This window comes from Perna viridis, chromosome 14, assembly GCF_037379345.1.
Source record: "Perna viridis isolate PV_CMFRI_1.1 ecotype Kerala chromosome 14, ASM3737934v1, whole genome shotgun sequence".
In the NCBI taxonomy this organism is placed as follows: domain Eukaryota; kingdom Metazoa; phylum Mollusca; class Bivalvia; order Mytilida; family Mytilidae; genus Perna; species Perna viridis.
Window position 1 is genome coordinate 22,353,329 of NC_142458.1, and position 20,620 is coordinate 22,373,948.

Genomic DNA, 20,620 nt, shown 5'->3' on the forward strand with positions numbered 1-20,620 from the left:
CCCACAGAGCAACTGGGATGTGTGCCACAGGTGGTGGAATGGGATACCCCTGGCGTGTTACATGCTGGGGTTGTCAGGCTATAATACGGAAAACCTGACCGCAAACCATAGTGGTGCACCGTGTTGGGAAAGATGCCACGTTCCTCGCACGTTAAAGAACCCTGCTGTGGTATTCGATAGGAGTAGGAACCTTTGCGCTCCGCCACAGGGCTAAATTGCCCGACCTTACCCATCCCCCCTTTTTCAGTGGCAATCAAAATTTGTCAACCCTATTATCCTTGTGTCCCATCCTTTTTTTTCATTTCATGTTCATTTTATCATCCATTTCATGTTCATCGGCTGAATATAGCTGAAATATTGCTGCTCGGACGTTAAACCCCAACAAACAAACAAACCTTGACGGATATTGACCATAGCAAAACGTTTAAAGTAGATCATACCTAATATTTCTGGTTGATAAATTTTCCAAGTTTTTCTCAAAGTTTACCCTGAATGAACATACTTTAAATTATAATGTAAAAGATATAGGTCACCGAACTTAATTTTGCGGTAATGGATCCTTACTAAGGCCAATATTTTAATACATTTTACATGGATTCTGTAGGAAATTTTGAATATATCGAAAACTTATAAAAGAAAACTGGCAGATTAAATTTACTTATAACATTATATAATGAACACTCAACTGACATTCTTTCATATTTCAAAACAAAAACTGGGGGTCATCGAACTATTTTTCTTTTAATAATGTTAAAAAACAAAAATTCCCTATATATATCTATAGGTCATTTCCCCGCCAATTATTTCCCTTTGGAAGAATATTTCCTGCCAATTATCCTCATTTGAAGGGTCGCCATTCGAATTACTATGTCAAAAAATCATTTGCAATAACTTAGATATATTATCTTTACATCAGTTTATAGAAAATATGTAATTCTGTGTGATTTTGCAAGATGACAGAAAAGATTGCTCCGTGTAATAAGTGTGGTCTACCTTAGTGACCAAAAGTGTGTACATAATCTACACATATGACATGACATTTCTATACAAAACAATGTTTTACCTTAACCTTGTAATTATGAGTTGTTCAATTCATAAATAGATTACCTAGTTTTCCTAAGATGAAGGTAAAAATAAATGTATTTATAAATACATTTCTTTTTCACACTTTTTAATTCAAAATTGTAGGTGTTTTCAACCTAATGCATTGATATTTTATGGATGCTTAGCGTCTTAATTCATTGCACATGCAATTAAAAATCCTGTTTGGCAGGTTTTTATTTTCGTGTGGCGACGATGCAGACTAATTATTATTTGATTCTACCAGTGTAGACAAGGGGTAGCTAGGCCTGTTTTATTTGTACGCAAAATTACGGCGAGGGGTCTTGGGAGGGGGGCCGCTTAAGGCCCCCAGTGAGTCATTGCATAAAACCTTTATTTCATCTTTAAAATGTGCGTTTTTATTTTTGTTACTTTTTCCGAAAGTACGAAGCTGCGTATTTGCGTATAGGCAGCTACGCCCCTGGTAGGGTCTGTTTTTCATGCATTGCAATACATAAATTGTAAGTAGTATGTACATAAAATAGTCAACTGCATTTTTTAACTGAATTGTCACTTTTCTGTCTTTTGGAAATCGTTGTTTGTACAGTTTTTAATTCCCTCATGTATATTAAGTATTTGCATATAGAATGTGCATAATTCAGTGTATAATCATGGATAGCTCTTTGCTCTAGGGAGCTGCATTCAATATCGATTTCATTCTAAATAAATACCCTTTCTTCCTTAGGTCAACTCTGTCCAAGCACAATGCATGTCTGATATGTATACTTTCTGAATAAATGGTGATCACTATATTTTCCCATGTACATTTATCTAATTGGATACCAACTGCTCCACTAAAAAAACTAGGAGCTTGGACCAGGTGCACCGGTAGGGTAAATGTCCTCAGCTTTTGTAAAAACACCGCCGAATTGCTCATAAATAGACAAGTCCAGGGTAGACGAAAGAGGTAAGGAAAACTATGACATGTTGAACAAATCAGTTGTCACTGTGCAGATAGATACACCGTAACGATCCACAAGTTCATGATGACGACCACAATACTAGTTTACTTCTGCAGTGATGACTTCAATCTTGTAGCAACATAGCCGCTTTTTTCAGAAGCCTAAGTATAAGAAGTCTAGCGCAATACAAAAATTCTGCTGTGGCATAACGTATGAGTGATATGAAAACTCCATACGCAGGTGCTGGAAGGAAGTTGCCGCTGATGAAAGGAACGTTGACAATACGGAATGAAAAGTCATCGCGTTTGTTGTCGTATAGTTTGGTCAATAGTTTTCCTTTACCATCGATCTCTACAAGTAAGTCAAGATATGAGGCTTGACATAACAGTATCTGTAATATCCTTTATCTCAAGTTCTTTAGGGTAGATGTGATTTATAAAATCACATAAACTAGGATTAACAATAACACGTCAACTATATAGCGGTAATGAGATTAAAAGACCTGGCTAAACGATATTCCTTCCTTTAGATCAGATCGGCTATAAAGTCAACCTCATACCAGAGAAGTAATATGTCTGTAAGTATAGGAGCACAATTTGTTCCTAATGAAATGCCGGTCGTTTGTTGAAAATCACGTCCATCACACAGGACAAATATGTCCAACATTAAGAAAACGTCTTTGGTATACTAGTATTTGGAAGATGATTAGGATTTTTTTTTTACGAAGTGTGAGGAATCTCTACCAAGAACTACATATTTGTATATAGGTACCGTCTTTTTTGAGTAACAACAATGTATAATGTTTTTGAGTCTGGATTTTAGCTGAGTACTGAGAATAGAAGTATAAAGAGTTGAAAAATCATAGGGTTTAAAGCGTTTGTATTCTGATAATAACCTTGAATTGAGGGTTTCCAGAAGATTGTCAAAATTTTTCAAGATCTACATTGAATTAAAACCACAACGGGAGTAACAAGTTTAGTGGTAGGACTGGAGACCCTAATTGACAGCTGTGAGTATAGTCTAAGTTAAAAGTTTTTAAAGGGGTTTGGTGATACATTATGCAGATCCAGCTATGTATCGTTATTTGTATGGATGCTTGTGGAGTTCAGGAATCCAGTATATAGACGGTAGATCATAATAATTGTCTTTGGTAGAGGCCAAAAGTGGATAGCACAGATTTATGGTTTTTCACTATCTCTTCTTTGGAGAGGGGTAGCAGTGAAAGTCTTATTACTGCTATTATTTTCTATGTCTATATCTGATAATAAAAAATGGTTGAATACGTTTTGCAGACAAAACCAATGCTGTTTTTGGCTCTGTTTGACAAATATTTATCATGTATAGTAGACAATGTTTTTGCTACATCGGCGTCTTTGAAAACTGATTGCAGCATTGACACTCAATGACCTCCTTAAAATTTTCATAAAATGAAAATGTCAACATTAAAGACCTCACAGCCTTTATACACTCTGACAGAGAATCAATGTCTTCTTTTTCTCGTTTTATCTTTTTTCTTGCGTAGTCCTCCACGGCATCCATAAAAACTGGAAAGTTATAATTTCAATGTATGGAGCGTGGTTCACAGTACATGGGAACTTTAGACCAGATCGCGACCTAACGTACAGATTCGGCTTCGATAATGTTTAAATCTTCCATTGTGATTTGACCGGAAGTACAATATTTGAATGGGGAATTTTTGGAAGAACAATCAGGAAATTAGCCTCGAAGTTCTCAATCTCCAGGTAACGCAATAGACTTTTATTAATAAAGATTTTGGATTCAATATTGTGGGTGAAGTAAAGGAATATGAAATAATCGGTATTAATTTGTCCTTCGAAATTCGGCATAAACCAATCCCAATCATTCCCCAGTAAGAATGCCACTTTAGGCATCCTATATCAAACATTCACGATGTATGGTAGTGAAAAATTCATACTCACCTATAGCGTACCAGTAAGTTGTTTTTTCCGCGTTCATAGTGTTCGAATCGGTTCCTTGTGTCCGAATACCCAACATTATATTACTACGCCACCTTATGTTGCAGATAGGTGCCATAGAACCGTCATTTCTAGCTTAATACGAGATCAAATGTAGATCTTTAATGCAGTACTCATGTGTTCTATGTGTGTTTTTACTTGTAATTTGTATCTGAGCGGGAAGTTTACATTAAAAGGTAAAATGATCGGTTAGCGTTGAGCTTTCTGTAATATAACTGAAAAATGCCTAGTCTACGAATCAGAGGTTACCAGTTGTTTAATGCGGTTCTAAAATCTGATTCTCCGAGAGAAATACACGATTCTTGGTTACGATTTTTTTTATATTGATAAACATTGGGGTCTTCATGGTAACGAAAGAGTAATCAAGGAAACTAAGATTCTAGAGGAGGTCAACCGTTTTAGAACATATTGCAATTTGCTTGAGTTCGTACAATTTCGGTTGTTGAAAGCAAGCCAAAAATAGTGGTAAAGAATATTTGACGATTAGCGACTTTAAAGACTTCAATTTTTGATTTTATATTGAAAACATTTCGTTTTAAACAATAACCCTGCACCAGATGACGTTTCTTGAGCTCCTTGGGTTGAACTTACTTGGAGCCACCACTATGCTGATAGCGTATGATCTTCCGTTGAGCAAAGAACCAGTCGTGAATGCTACCGAGCCGGTGGTAGAGCCCGAATCGACCCGAAAGTTCTGATCCACTGCACCTGCACCGTTTGAATATGGAATCATATCAGTTCCGGTGCTGTGCCTGTAAAAGATGGTATTTATTCATAATTAATGTACTGTAACATTTAATCGGTGCTATATTTTAAAGTTTTTACCATAAATTCTTTGGTTTAAAATTTGAACGTAGACTCTCGCAAAAAAATAATAACGTTGCCCTTTTAATGCGAATTGTTTAACATCGCGAATAATTTTCAGGCGAAACATGAATTAAAAGAAAAAAGTTCATTGAAGAAACTTTAGGGCTTATTTTATAAGATTGTAATGTTGAACTGGTCATATATCATATATTTACTTCGTGAAGTATTGCGGTTTAGTGCAATACCCTCTACTACGATTCTGTGAAAAATATAAACAAGAAAAAGGAGGATAAAGCGTTTTTGGTACTACCATAATGATTGATTAAAAAGTTAATTTTAAAAAAATCAGGAATTGGACAGATAGGCGGACAGATATAACAAATACTGCAATAGTAAGACTTCGGTGGTAATAAAGGACGTTACACCGTTATACCACACAAAGTAAATATATCACCCGAGACTCAGCCGAGTGTTACATGTTTTCTATTCACAGAGGAGTCGTGGAGAGCGTTTTGTGTGAATTTTGTCGAACATCTGTTTTTGTGTCAGTCTTGTGAATATTGCTCAAACATCAATGTTTTAATGGGTATCGCAGTTTGTTGATACTTACCATCCGATGTAATAGTCAGTCTTCATCGTCGGTCGCAAGGCTGTATCAATAGGTAAATTTTGGACCTTGAGAGCATCATCTGGGAATAATGTAACCATAGTTACGCGAATATAAAGAACAGGAATAAAAAGTACATATAAATATCAAATATATATGTAACTATTTGTACTTTATAATTTCTGGATCTCCCAACACTTTTATGAATTTTACGACACACCAATGATATGTATAATATTGAGTGGTCTTATCAATCATTATGCCAAGTATATATATTTGAATATTCATTGTTCTTGAAAACCTAGCCTTAAAAATCGTTGCTCTTTGTCGATACAGTTTTGATACGAAGAAGTTTTCTTCTATTATAGCAAACCTTAAATTTTCATGATTTTTCTTCAAAATAGACAAGGAGTTTTAATCTAACTTTTGACCATGTTTTTCAATTAAGGAAATGTCAAAAATAATTTTTAGGTTCATTATAAAGGCACGAACTTTGGTACACCAGAACAGGTCAAACTACAAATAGACATCTACTTTCACTTTTGAGTTCATAAATTAGATCCCTTTTCTGAAGCATTATTTTTCACGAAAATACTGTTTTTCCTCAAAAACTTACCTTATACTTTTGATGAAATATGATAATCATTTGTTTAAAGACAAAAAAAAGGAAAAGGCAAAAAGAAAACGCACTATATTTTTAGCCTCCATGTTATGTAATACAAGACTGATACTTGATGTTATATCCTACATGCAGTGATCGGATGGAACGGTTCCTAAACAATAAAAATATCCTAATGCTAACATGAATAAAACAAAAAAGTTTAATTCCCCAAGTGAATAATTACAAAACGGGTTTACATTACTTAGGAGGACAGCTTCATAAACCATCACACGTCGTATGTTTTCGGTTTACAATAAGTTTTCATAATGTTTGAAGCCGAAATCAGTTTGGCTTGTCAAGATTGTCTGAACAGAACAGGATCTGGTGTTGTAGGACCCAACATACAGTGATCGAAATGAAAAAAAAATGTAGTTTATGTTTTTAATTATTTGTATAGTATCCGGACGGAAACAATCTCCTTCAGTTCAAGCTTTGTTCGTTAAACATTTCGTCATTATATAAGAAAACTCTTCTTACGTAAGGAGAAGGTCTTGCATAAGAGCAAATCTTTTTATTGTACAAACGAAACAGGGCAATGTTAACGGCAGGAAGTAGCAGTTTACATGTTCGAACAAAAACCACAATACCTGTCGAAAATGTGTAAGTATCGGAATAAACCAAATCGTACGATGTTCCAGACCCTTTCCATATTTGGAGATGAATTGTTCCTTTGGCTTCAATTTTCACGTTCCATTCTGTCAACACACCGCAACAGCTCAATTTATATGCCTTCGCCAAATACCCGGTTCCTGAAAGTTATATAAAGTTAACGAGTTAAAGTGATACTCGATAAGGTACAATTATTTCCATTTGTAGGGAAACAAATTTTTCATTTTTTTATTATCATTTTTGTCAATCAAGATCCAAGACCGGAATCGACATCGCAGTCGCCAGAGTCTAGATTTTTAAACCTGTTAGTGTCTGCAATTATTCTGTCACCATTGAACCTTCAGGAAAGACCATCAATTAACAACAGTTTCGCTTCAAAGTTCCCATACAAAGATAGTTCTAAAAAATGAAGGTCGCCTCTAATGATATTCACGTCAATAAACAAACCACTTTTTCCAACTTGATAAGGGAAGGGATATGGTGAATGTTGCAAAGAGACCATAACCCAACCGAGATGAAAATGTCAGCTCAAGGCCACCCATGTGTCTTCAGTTAACGACAACGAAACCTTCATACCAGAGTGAAGGCTGGAGCTGGTCCCAAAACAACATTATATACACGTATAGCGAAATAACTCATTATATACTCCAGCAACATAATAGTAAACTGAAAGTGAAAACGAAACAATACAGATGGAGGCCAGACATTCCTGACTTGGGACAGACGCAGGTTTAAGTACTTTGGTGTGATCACAATACTCCCCCTTTTAAATCTAGCCTCAGTGGAAAAAATATCAACATCATTATACACACCTAAAAATCAGTTCCAAAATCCGAGTCCCTTATTAAAACAGAAATAAGTAAACTGATTATGCATTACACAAATATATAGCAGTTAACTGATATTCCAGCTCCAGACCAGTTTAAACCTTCTAAACTTTATGTTCTCATCGTGTGTAATATCAATCACAATTCTTCCCATGAGGGGTAGAAAACCATGGTACATCCTAAATCTTAAGTAAGGACACAACACTTGTCATGCCGAAAACTGTATTTGAATTGTGCGTAGGTTTCTATGTAAAGACACTATGAGCGAATCAATGTTAATACCAAACCGATTGCATCTTCAACGATTCTACGATTTGACAACAATTTACTAACTATATCCCTTACGAATTAGCCTGTTTAAAGGTTTAGTCACAGGGGCTTGCACCCACTATCAAATATGCAGCCCTACTAGTATGCAACCTAGAATTATATACTATCAGGGCTGTATACTTGATAGTGGAAGCAAGCCCCTGTCGTTTAGTCAACTTATTGAGTGAGTATTCAACTTGAGTTTTCCATGCTTTGTGAAGAATATTACAATAAAATATAGGGTGGGAGATACCCGCACCTATTAATCGTTTACAAGTACATCTGTATTGGAGAATATGTTCCTTGTATTGGTTAAATATTTACGAGCTTGTGATATCGAAACTTTCTTGGTTATATAAAGAATCTGGAATATTGTTACAAATATGAGCAATTCGAACCAATAGTGATATGTATATGTAAGACATAATAGTTCGGATTTTCTTAGTGAAGTTATTTCACATTTTTTTCCACATGATATTATTTCACTATGAAACATTTTCCACACCTGTTAAATTGTTCCCACTACTTGAAAAATAATATTTGCTATAATTTGCACCTGGTCATGCTCCCAGATCCCACTTGGGCATGTAATTAATTAAGCACTTCAAGCGAGTTTTTAATGTACCAAAAATAGTTCATTTCAGTTCTGCAGCAGCTTTGTTACAAAAAATCATAATTAGGGAAAGTCCGGTTGTTGAGCAATGGCTTGAAGAGGAAATAAATTTACATCTATAGGTCTCAGTATCGTATTAATTTTCCCATAGACCTCTATAGTGAAGTACATATTTTTAGGATTTTTTAAAAAATATGTAAATTGATTCAATAAAACTTTCACTTATGTAGCATTTCTAAGGACATGTGAAAAAATAATTTCCTGCAAAGAAAATAGGGTGAGTCCACGAAGATTGGACAGAAAAGTAGTCTTGAACTATAAATAGCCATTTTCCCTACTTTCACTTTCGTTTTGCACTCACCTAACCAACCTTTTCAGTGGAACATTTTTATGATATTATGTTAGATTTTCTTTTTAAAAAGTTCTTCATCTTACAGTGTGATGTTTGCTCTATTTTTTAAGTCATTGTTCATGTCTTTTGACAAAACATTAGTTTGTAGAGAGGCAAAAAGAAAATGCACTATATTTTTATGGCATCCATGTTTTGACGTACACCCGCTCAGGGATATGCAATACGATACTGGTACCTATTACTAATAAACATTTCAATATAATCCTAAAAGTTGTTGTTTTTCTGCTAGAGTGTTCATTGCCATACTGAAAATTCAGAATATCATTGCCCTGCTACAAACATGAGTTTTCTATTAAAATTCTTATATAGGTACCCTATTCCAGGCATAAGACTAATATCTCAATGTTAGCCAGAAAATATTACTTTTGATAAAAAGCTGCTGCATTAATCAAACTAAGCAACTTTGTGGTTTATTCTGACATGGTAGATACATAAGCTGTACTATGAGTTCCAAATCATTATTTAATCCCCACTTGTGAGTTCCATATATGGAAATATCAATATCCGAACCTCCTTTTTTGTCTTTAACTCAAGGGAGCCTCTTGTTTAAAGTAAAGTATAATGACCGGTACAACCAACTGTTTTAAACTATAGATATGGTCATTTCAATTATAATAAATCCAGAAAAAATTATACCAATATCATAGTTTTAAAAAAATATAGCTTTTCATATGCAGAAAATACAGATTTTAAGCCATTTTGGTACCCCAGGCAGATACAAATGGACCTCAATGTCACAGGAAAAGGACTTTTTCTTTAAAACAGATAGCTATGATGCAAGAAATATAGTTTACTGGTATAAATATTATAATAACAATTGTCTGCTTTAGATACTTTTTGAAAAAATTCAGTTTTTATATGAAAAAACACCATTATTTTTCTTGCCGCATTAGAATCTGTCCATTTGAACCACTAAAAAAAGTCCACTAAAAAATTGGCTGATGACTTTTGTGACATTTCTGTGTTTAAATCAACCACACAGTTATATGGCAACTCATTTTAGCTATTTATTTGAAAGAAAAACAAAAAATAAAAAAAATATTCATTTTTTCATATATAAGAGGCAATGTATGGAAAATGACTATTTTCAAGTCCTAACCACATACTTAAAATGTGTTGTAACTTGAAAACTATCCTTTATGCAGGAGTATTACTTGCTTTAGGTTACCTGAATATAGATATGCTCATCATAAATAGTCAAGATAATAATTTTATTGAACTGATATCCTACAAATTCATGAAAACAAAATGCATTTCCAAATTTGGTCAAGATTAACCATAAATGCAAAAAACCAGAGCTACCATAAAAAATCAGGTTCAAAAGTTGGCTAATTCATCTTAAAAGTGTTACCTGTATTGGGGTACTACTTTTTCAGCTGGTAAAGACCACTTGCTGAATATCCAACTTTACTTGAAAAACTGGCTTACTAGGTCTCAGTATCGTATTAATTTTCCCATAGACCTCTATAGTGAAGTGCATATTTTTAGGATTTTTTAAAAAATATGTAAATTGATTCAATAAAACTTTCACTTATGTAGCATTTCTAAGGACATGTGAAAAAATAATTTCCTGCAAAGAAAATAGGGTGAGTCCACGAAGATTGGACAGAAAAGTAGTCTTGAACTATAAATAGCAATTTTCCCTACTTTCACTTTCGTTTTGCACTCACCTAACCAACCTTTTCAGTGGAACATTTTTATGATATTATGTTAGATTTTCTTTTTAAAAAGTTCTTCATCTTACAGTGTGATGTTTGCTCTATTTTTTAAGTCATTGTTCATGTCTTTTGACAAAACATTAGTTTGTAGAGAGGCAAAAAGAAAATGCACTATATTTTTATGGCATCCATGTTTTGACGTACACCCGCTCAGGGATATGCAATACGATACTGGTACCTATAAGGTGATTTGTGAAGATAGGGAAGCCAGTACGTAGTTCAACTTTCTTTCTACTACGCTCAGTTTGTGAAGAGGTAGCGATGAGTTTGTGTTTGTTCATTATTTCACTTTTTGAAAATTTAGTCAGTTGGAATGTAGGTGAATTCTTATTTATTTTTGAAGAATTTCAATACAAAATATTATTTGCAGCTTTATCATTATGAATAAAAACAAACATTCGGGTTGTGTTTTATTCGAGAATGGCTTTTATTTTATTATTTTTTTTAATATTCACAATTTCATTTGCGATATAGATGACGTATTATCTTTAAACAATCCTGATTTCGGGGATTTGATACATCGCATCTACCCAAAAGAACTTGAGATTAAGGATACTACAGACAGACACTGTGAAGTCTGCCTCATAAATTGACCTACACTTAGAAATCGATGGTAAAGGAAAACTATTGACCAAACTTTACGACAAACGTGATGACTTTTCATTCAGAATTGTCAACTTTCCTTTCATCTGTGGCAACATCCCTTCGGCTCCTGCGTATGGAATATTCATATCACAACTCATACCTTATGCCAGAGCTTGCCGAAACTACGCGCTAGAACTCTAACAAATAGGCTTCTGGAACAGGGTTATGTTGCTACAAGATTGAAGTCATCACTACAGAAGTTTTATGGTCGTCATCATGAACTCGTGGATCGTTATAGTGTATCCATCTGCACCATGAAAACTGATTTATTCAACGGGTCATAGTTTTCCTTTCCTCGTTTGTCTACCCCGGACTTGACTTTTTATGAGCAACTCGGCGGGTGTTTCTAGAAAAGCAGAGGATGCTTACCCTACCGGTACACCTGGTCCATGCTCCCAGTTTTTAGTGGAGTCCGAGTTGCTCATTTACTTTTGTTACTTTGTATGTATGATTTTAGTTACTTTATGTTCTTTGTTGTGTATGTCTGTTTTCCATGTCTGGTCTTTGTCCCTGGAATACATTCTTTTGATTACCGCTATAACCTTGGTTCCCTTGATTACTCTTCCATGGTAAAGTAAGATAAATACAGTTTTATGTAGAATGTAAGCCTCGGGTGGAGAACTAAGGATTCTATTATACTAATAATATACTAGTAGTCATTGGAAGAACAAACCTGAAAAATGATTCCTGGTTTAAAGTAAACAAACGTGTATATACCGCTTATGGTGATTTTAAGATGACTTAATTCACTGTTTCATGCTGTAAATAAAATTTGAATGTTTAACCATTTTCTCATGAAATGACATCCTGCGGAAAACCCAACCTTAACCTACCCGTGGTGAGCAAGGGTAACAGAAAATGCTGGCAAAACAAGAGAAAAAGTAAAAATACATTACATCAACTCCAGTGGACACTTGGCACTAATGCGCTTCCGCAAATTCACCCTGAATTGGTCCAAATGAAATAATTTATTTTGGCGCAAATTAAATATAGTTTGTGTCGCAAATTATAGACCTGTAATTTAATTATAGGACTCTGCGCAAATGTAAGATGTTTTGGCGCAAATGAAATGGCGCAAAAGCAATGCGTTGGTGTGAACTTATGTATATTAATACTAAGCCATGCAGTGAAAACACAGCGGGATTTATGTTTTATTAGAATTAAATGGAACTGTTCCGACTTATTCCAATACTCTCCTTACCTAAGGATACTTTTTTTGTATTTTACGATAATTTCGCTTTCAAAAATGATCTTTGAATTTATAAATTTCAAAATATGATGATTTTCTTAAAGAAAAACAAAAATTTCTTACTATTGCTAAAAACTAAAACTAGACTGAAAACGCCGCTTCTGGAAAATGACTACTAAAAGAAATATAATTCAATTTTAGAATATTATAATTAGAATATTAGAATATAAATCCAGCCAACTCATATATTTGACTTGAATCAGACCTGTAGTATTATCCAATTCTGTGTATGCCCCTCCATTTAGTCCGGTTCCGCCTACCGTCACGGTTCCACATGGTGTCTCGAGAGCTGAAATGTTTCGTTAGAGTAACGTAATGGTACACATAGTGGTGATAGAAAAACACTTTAAAACCGCAAACCTCAGTAATTTTTTTTGTTTTTTTTGTTTGTTTGTTTGTTTGTTTTTTTTGTTTTTTTTTTTTGCTTACCTATGTGTGTTATTTAATTCATATGGGGTGCTCCATTGAAATGTATTGCATTGAGTTTTTTTAGGTTTGTTTGTTTGTTTGGTTTTTTATTAATGTTTATTTAAGGGCCTTTTTTTTCGTTCTGTATTTTTGTTTCGTTTTTAAAAGACCGAATCTCAGATTGTATTTTCGGTACAATTCTGCGACATTTCTAGTAAACCAAATAAAATTATACATGTATCAACTGAAACTAAAAACAATACAACTAATTATGTTAGCCTTAATCGTGCTTACTGCCCGGAACTTTTTTTCATCAAACATGTCAAACCAAGTGCTATTCGAGTGTTCATTCATGTAGATTTCGCAATGATTGTTTTTGCTGATGCTTGTCGTATTAAGGATAATTGGATAATTATACCTATTGGATGATCAACGTTCCATAACGATAATCTGCAGTTTCATACTGCCATAATCTGCAGTTTTATACTGCCATAATCTGCAGTAATGAAACGGAAATTTGTTTATATACAGTTAGTGTTTTGCTACTCGTAACTCTTTAAGTAGAAGTCTTTCTGAAAATCAGACAGAAGGTGATTCATGCATGTCAAAAACACACCAAATTCAGTTTTATTTCTTGTTCAGAGACGGTTACTGATCACATAACCAGTTTTAGTTTTTCATTTGGTTGTTGCACTTTTGAGATATAAGTTATATAGATTGTACATGAAATTTCCACTTAGCAAGACTTGTCGTTCTTGATTTGGCTTCATTTTGGTTGAGTTTAGTGGTAGATGAATGTATGATTCTCTAAAAAGTGCAGATATGAATGCAGAAAAGATTATCGTTTTGTGAAAGCACAGCACATGTAGACTGAAAAAGCATCGTTTATTTGGTGGGTTTTTCTACACCATGAATCACTTTACCATTGGCAGTGTCTGAATTTCATATGGACTGGTATTTAAAGAGTAGATAATATAATTTTATTAGTGAATTTAAAACTGTGTATTAGCTAGGTGAGACGCTAACAAAGTGTTTGTCTTGTATAGTCATAATTATCTTTAAGACACTTACCATCTATGGTCACCGACAAACAAATTATTATAAAATATATCCCGAACATAAGTAACGCAGGCAGAATTATATGATGTATACAATCTCAATATTGGCATGTACTTTTACATGTTTTCTACTTATTATTTTATGGAGGTTTGTCATGTAACAGAATACTTTTAACTTTTTGATAAAAGAAACTTTTTAATACTTTAAGAAGTTAGATCATATTTAAATTTAACAGAAATCGTTAAATTTAAATCTAATGAAGCCCGTCATTTTGTGTACTTCTATTATTTCCGAATTTTCCACGTGGCCAGACTTTCTAAATCGTGGTTACAAAGGCGGCTGAATTGATCTACATCACTATTATGCACCTCATAATTTAAACCAATGAAATTAAATAATTGAATTACGCATGGTCCATTCACCTGAATTCGAAACTGACGTTGGGTTTATAATAGTTCAGATATTTTAATATATCTGCGTCATTTTATATGTTTTGATGAACAAAAAATAATTGGCACTTGTATCAAATTTTGAAAGGATGTGTTCGTGTTTGAAATTCTAAATTCATTCATACGTTGATCAACTTTATTCTACCAACTTCAATATTAACTAAGCCCTAAAATGATAAAAAGTCTCTGCCCCGAGAATCCATCCATCCAAGATACATGTATGATTTTTTTTATTAGATCAATGATTATAAGTAAATAAAACGTCATCAAATAGTTTCATCGTAAAAATCATTTTTAACTAATTTTCCACTGTCTCAAATAAATCGACAAACGGTTCAATTGAGAACGTAGCATGTGGCGACAGTGGTCATCAACATAAATTTACACCGAAGCAGCAAAAAAATTATTTTTTGTCTTGTTTTGTCTTTTTTTTTTTTTTTAAGAAAGACAATATAGAGACATCAAAATCTAACTACAAATGTGCATGCCTAAAACTTAAACCAGGAAACAGAGACGATGTCGCCAACAAAAATATATAATTATATGTGAAAACTGAAGATAAGGAAACCAAGCCAGCAACTCCCACAAACAAACGAAAATGACTTCAGGTGCCCGATTTAGATGAAATGCCACCAATCGCCAGTTTGAGCATAGCTCGCATTTTTTATATATCCCTGGCATTTAAGAGTTACCCTTCTTTTACTGTGTTATTTATGTCATTAGCGTCTACGGAAAAGGCTCGTGCAGGTCCTGGTGTTAAAAGAATAGACCTGCTGCAGCTTTAAGCTTGTCATAAAAGGCGACTAAATAGTGCTCAGAATCCTAGACGGGGGCTAGGGGTGCTCTGCCCACAGAGCAACTAGGTTGTGTGTCCTAGGTGGTGGAATGGGGTACCCCTGGCTTGTTACATGCTTGATGTTTATAACGCAATCCATATGATTATTACAGTTTGATTTTTTTAATTAGGGCAAATTAAAGTATCTGTATTCTATGCCAAAATAAAGAAATAGCTGGTACCCCATGCGGTCAAGATTCAAAAAAGAGACGTAGAAAATATGGTATCAGTATTTCGGGGAGGGGGGGTCTGTCTACTGGAATGTCTCTGTTTCTGCCTATATGACGAGATTGTTCTGTATTTATCTCACATTCGGTGTTTCTGTACGCCGGTATCGTTCGTTACAATTTTGGCACTATTCACTAAGAGTTAGCTCCCATGGGACGTCAAGTCGTTATACATTAAATTATTTCTATTTCATTTTATTATAAAAAAAAGACTTTCCGGCAGGTAAAGACAAAAACTATCAATGTTAAATTTTGTTGTGTAATGATACAATCTTGTCCATAACCGCTGAATGCTTAAAAATTAACGGTCACAATGTCAAAGGGAGGTAACTCCGTTTTACGAAAAGATTAAATTTGTCCAAGTTTGATTCAGGTGTGCTTTTTTATTATTATTATTTGGTTAGCCTCGACACAGATGCGACTTAACACCTTTCCCTGAAAATTCCAAAGAATCTAGGACAAACAATTAGTTCTATTACAAATAGCTGTTTTAACACCCATCTTTCTGGGAAAATCGAATATTTGCTCCCTAAAATACAATCAGTCATTTCGTAAAATATTTCACTTTCCCGTACAATCCAACATTCCTGGGTATCCGTCCAATGAATATCCTTTCCAGTACAGCTTTGTGCACCTTATCAACAATGACAAGCAAGTCAAATTGAACTTGTGCATATATTTCAAAAATAATGTCAACTGACTTCGTAATTCATTTTACACATAGTTACAATTCGGTGGTTTTCTTCAGGGTCAAGAAAAGTGCTTTTTCGCAGTTTCATAAACCACAGGATCAAACACATTATGCCAATCGTATAAAATAATTTGACAAGTCGCACTCAGTTTGATAGAAATTTTATTATTTACAAACGAAAATTCAGTTTAACCCGACTTACAAATTTTCAAATTATTACAAATATAATATAAAATTTTGACATATTTATAGGGACAAAATTTACAATTTTCATTTTCAATTTAAACAATACTCATCCTTCGGAGGATATAAGGCATTTTAAATGTTCATAAAATAACACTAAATATTCGATCATTTCCTTCGAAGATGAAATTATAAATGAAATAAAGCGTAATCTATGGTACGACGGATATTATCTTAAGTTTTGAGTAAATAGGCATAGTCAGATATTCCAATTTGGTGCGAAGTGGGATTCTAGTTTTCGTTTATTCAAGATTAAATGATGGGGTCCCCTCAAGCGTTCTGACACTTATACGGCTATTAAACAGCTATAGAGCAAAATTAGGGAATTACATGCATCAGGTGTTATTGATTTAGATGAAATTTTGAAGCATGCTCTTCAAACTTTTCTGTCTGCCCTTCTGAACTGTAAGCAATGAATTGGTCCTATATTTTCATTTGGAACGGAACATTATCTTTTAGAATGCATTGGCTGTCAGTAGTAGCCATAATTTCGTTGAATTGTTCTATCATTCAACAGCAATGTACAGAAATTTATAAAATAATTCCCATTTAATTTACCGGCCAATTTTCGCGAGGTCTGCACCCTTTCTTAAGATGTACTTTTAGGGTTTCCTCTTTCTATCGTTTGGCCTCTCGAAAGAAATAAAAACATAATGAGAACAGATGGAGCATTGAAGGCCTCCAAACTTCAGCCTAAAATAATTATATTGGTTTGAATGTACATAAATACTAAAAAAAACTAAGGAGGACTTCGCCCTATCCTACATTAATGAGTATGACTTTAAGCTATATACAATTCTTTACCTAGAAAAAGCACGGTGTTTTATTTAAGCAATCCAATATAATTACATGAATCAATCAATCTATCAGTTTCTCCAAATTTATTTACGAACATCATCTTACAACCTGTGTGGTTTAAAAAGCTGCTTTATTTCACTAGTAAAACCTCTTTGTACATTTCGCACTTTGACAAACAAATGTTTAGCAGGTTAAAAAAGATTTTCGTCAAGTGATGTATTTTTAAGATTACAATCTTTAAGTATGTTATCAACGTTATACATTTGTAGCTTATTTTGTACACACAACAAAATGTTTCTGCATATGCAGCTCAATTGCAACTGCACATTTTAGTGCATATTCTTTAACTTTACAAACAAACCTGAAGCAGGTTAAGTAAGACTTTCGTCAAGTCTTATCGATCTTGAGATTTTTATCTACACTGTTGTCCCAGCCTTCATTAATGTTCCCCATTTTGTCGGTAATTTCTTCCATCTTTTGATAATGATCTTTCACACCTGCTTTGATGACGATAAAGTTGCAGACGATTACGTCGCGTGAGGAGCACGAGATGACAGGTGCTTTGATGCAGCAGACGATGATAAGCGCTTAAGTTTTTGCGTACAAATTCAGTCCTTTGGTCAACGGACCTACGAAATAAATTGATTTTAAGAGTTACCAAGGGGGTTTTAATGGTCAATTGACAGCAAATTATCAAAAGATAATAGATTAATAAGCAAAATGCGTAAACCTCCATTGAGTAATTATTATACAGAGGAAAAAGTAATTGCATGCGAAGGATAGGGATATGCCTTCTGAATGGCATGCAGATGAACGAGGAGACAGAAAATTGTCTGCGCTAAGCTTGCTGTTAAACATTCATTAGTTTTATAATAGCATTTGATAATAATAAAGTTTTCAATGGTTCAGTAAGGGAGATATATATTACTGGTAACTGCACTTTAACTCAAACGGCAAAACCATTCCCTATACCTTATCCAGGTCAAAAATTATTTGGTTTATTTCATTTTGAAGTCCAAATATTTTTTTTTTTCGAAATTTACTCACAAATGTACCTACATGGGAGTAACAACTACATGTAACAATTTTTGTAACTATGGTTGCATTTTATCACTATTTCCTTTTTCTTTGACTGTGCACTGCGACTGACGGATGTATAACACTGAAATACAGTTAAGTATTTTAAACACTACTTTGAAATAATTTTTTTCTCTGTTATTTGCGTACGCCATAACTATGATGAAATGGGCTCAAATCAAAGTGTCCTGCCCTAGTCCGATTGTCAAAAGAATAGGCCTGCAGCAGCGGTAAGTTTGTCGTAAAAGACAACTAAATAGTGCTCAGAATCCTAGCCGGGGCTAGGGCGCTCTGCCCACAGATCAACTGGGTTGTGTGCCCCAGGTGGTGGAATGCGGTACCCCTTGCGTGATACATGCTGGTATTGTCAGGCTATAACAGGGAAAACCTGACCGCATAGTAGTGCACCCTGTTGGGAAAGATACCATGTTCCTCGCATGTTAAAGAACCCTGCTGTGGTATTCGATAGGAGTAGGAACCTTTGCGCTCCACCACAGGAGGCTAAATTGCCCGACCCTACCCATCCCTCCCTTTTTCTAGCGGCAATTAAAATTTGTCGACCCTAATATCTTTGTGTCTCATCCCTTTTTTCATTTTATCATCATTTCATGTTCATTTTATCATCCATTTCATGTTCATTCGCTGTACATAGCTGAAATATTGCTGCTTGGGCGTTAAACCCCAATAATCAATCAATCAATCAAATCGATGTTGTTCTTAAGGGAGAGTTGCTCCTTTTGCAAAAACAAATGCACAAAATTTACAAAACTTTCCAGAAAAAAGATGTGGTCCCATCCACCTTCCCCCTGTAGTCCCGTGCAGGTCCGGGTGTCAAAAGAATAGGCTCACAACAGCGCTAAGCTTGTAGTAAAAGGCAACTAAATAGTGCTCAGAATCCTGATCGGCTTAAGGGCGCTCTCCCCACAGAGTAACTTGGTTGTGTGCCCCAGGTGGTGGAATGGGGGTACCCTGGTATGTTAAATGCTGGGTCGTCAGGCTATAATTCGGAAACGGAAAATCTGACCGCAAACCATAGTAATGCAATGTGTTGGGAAAGATTCCACGTTCCTCGCACGTTAAAGAACCCTGCTGTTGGATTCATTAGGAGTAGGAACCTATACGCTCCGCCACAGGAGGCTAAATATCTCGGACCTACCCATCTCTCACTATTTCCAGTGGCAATCATAAATTCGTCTACCCTATTATTCGTGTGTCCCATCCAATTTTTCATTTCATCGTCATTTCATGTTCATTTTATCACACATTTCATGTTTATAGCCTGTATATATCTGAAATATTGCTGCTTGGGCGTTAAATCCCAACTATCAATCAATCAATCCTGTAAATTGCATGACTTTCTCTAACAAAAATTATGGCTTTGAAATTATAGTTGCAGAAATCCATACATACTTTAGGAAAGAAGAAAATCTTTGCCAAAGTAGTAATAATGAATTAATATTATATGCATATATGATGTCTTCATTAAAATGGAAAGGAAAACAAATTGGAAGAATATTAGAAAAGAAGAGAAAAAAGTTCATACGAAGTTTTCTAAAAATGACCGAACAAAGCCGTTTGAAATATGAACATGTTAAACCAGGACAAAAAATGGAAGTTTAATTGTGGCTATAAGATCTTAATCAGTTTATTGCATGTATTTAGAAATATGAACATGAACAAAAACTCAAATTAATGGAATGACAGACATAAATAGCAAATACAGCCGAGTTATTTCGTAACATTTTGGATTTTTGTAAGAGAAAGAAACTGATCTTCTTTAAGATAAGAAATAAGATTAATTTCAGATTTATATCTTCTGTTATATTTTAATTTTTGTTAAAGGCAGGTGCGTCTCATCAAATGCATACAATAACATGTTACCAAGTGTGAGTTTTGTGGAGGCTAAGATCGTCTATAGGCATAGTTTGGTACCATTGGATTGACTCTTGACGATTTGGCTAACAAGACAAAATAAATGGGTTGGTACCGCTGGAACGGATCTTTCAATTGACTCTGACTAAGAATGCCAATAAAAATGATTCGGTATCGCTGTAGCGGATCTTTGAACTGACTCTATAGCAAAGAACGTCAATACAAAATCGTCTGGTAGCGCTAGAATTGATTGTTGATTTTTGGGGTTTAATATTTCAGAGGGCAGTTTTTTAAATAAATGTTCTGTGCCCACAAAATTTGCTAGCCCCCTCCCCTCATAATCAAATGTTCGTCCCCTAAATACTCCCCAATTCATCAGGAAACAGACTGATTAAGCTCATCAACTGGTTGTGTAGATAAATTAGTGTATATATTTTAGTTCTCAGTTAAATGAACTTGATGTACAGAGACTTCGTTTATCATACATTGTAAGACAGTCTGTCA

General features: G+C 34.5%; 1 protein-coding gene across 1 annotated transcript in view; it reads right to left on the reverse strand.

Moving 5' to 3' along the window:
* LOC148598652 (protocadherin Fat 3-like) overlaps positions 1-14,093 on the reverse strand; it is a 29,787-nt gene extending 15,694 nt beyond the window's left edge. The window contains exons 1-5 of the mRNA XM_088561466.1: positions 13,937-14,093; positions 12,663-12,746; positions 6,663-6,824; positions 5,418-5,496; positions 4,592-4,752 (exon numbers count right to left, since the gene is read on the reverse strand). Of these exons, the coding sequence (XP_088417592.1) occupies positions 4,592-4,752; positions 5,418-5,496; positions 6,663-6,824; positions 12,663-12,746; positions 13,937-13,985 (535 nt within the window). The 5' untranslated portion in view covers positions 13,986-14,093. The remainder of the gene's footprint in view (positions 1-4,591; positions 4,753-5,417; positions 5,497-6,662; positions 6,825-12,662; positions 12,747-13,936) is intronic.
* Between the last annotated feature and the right edge of the window lie 6,527 nt (positions 14,094-20,620).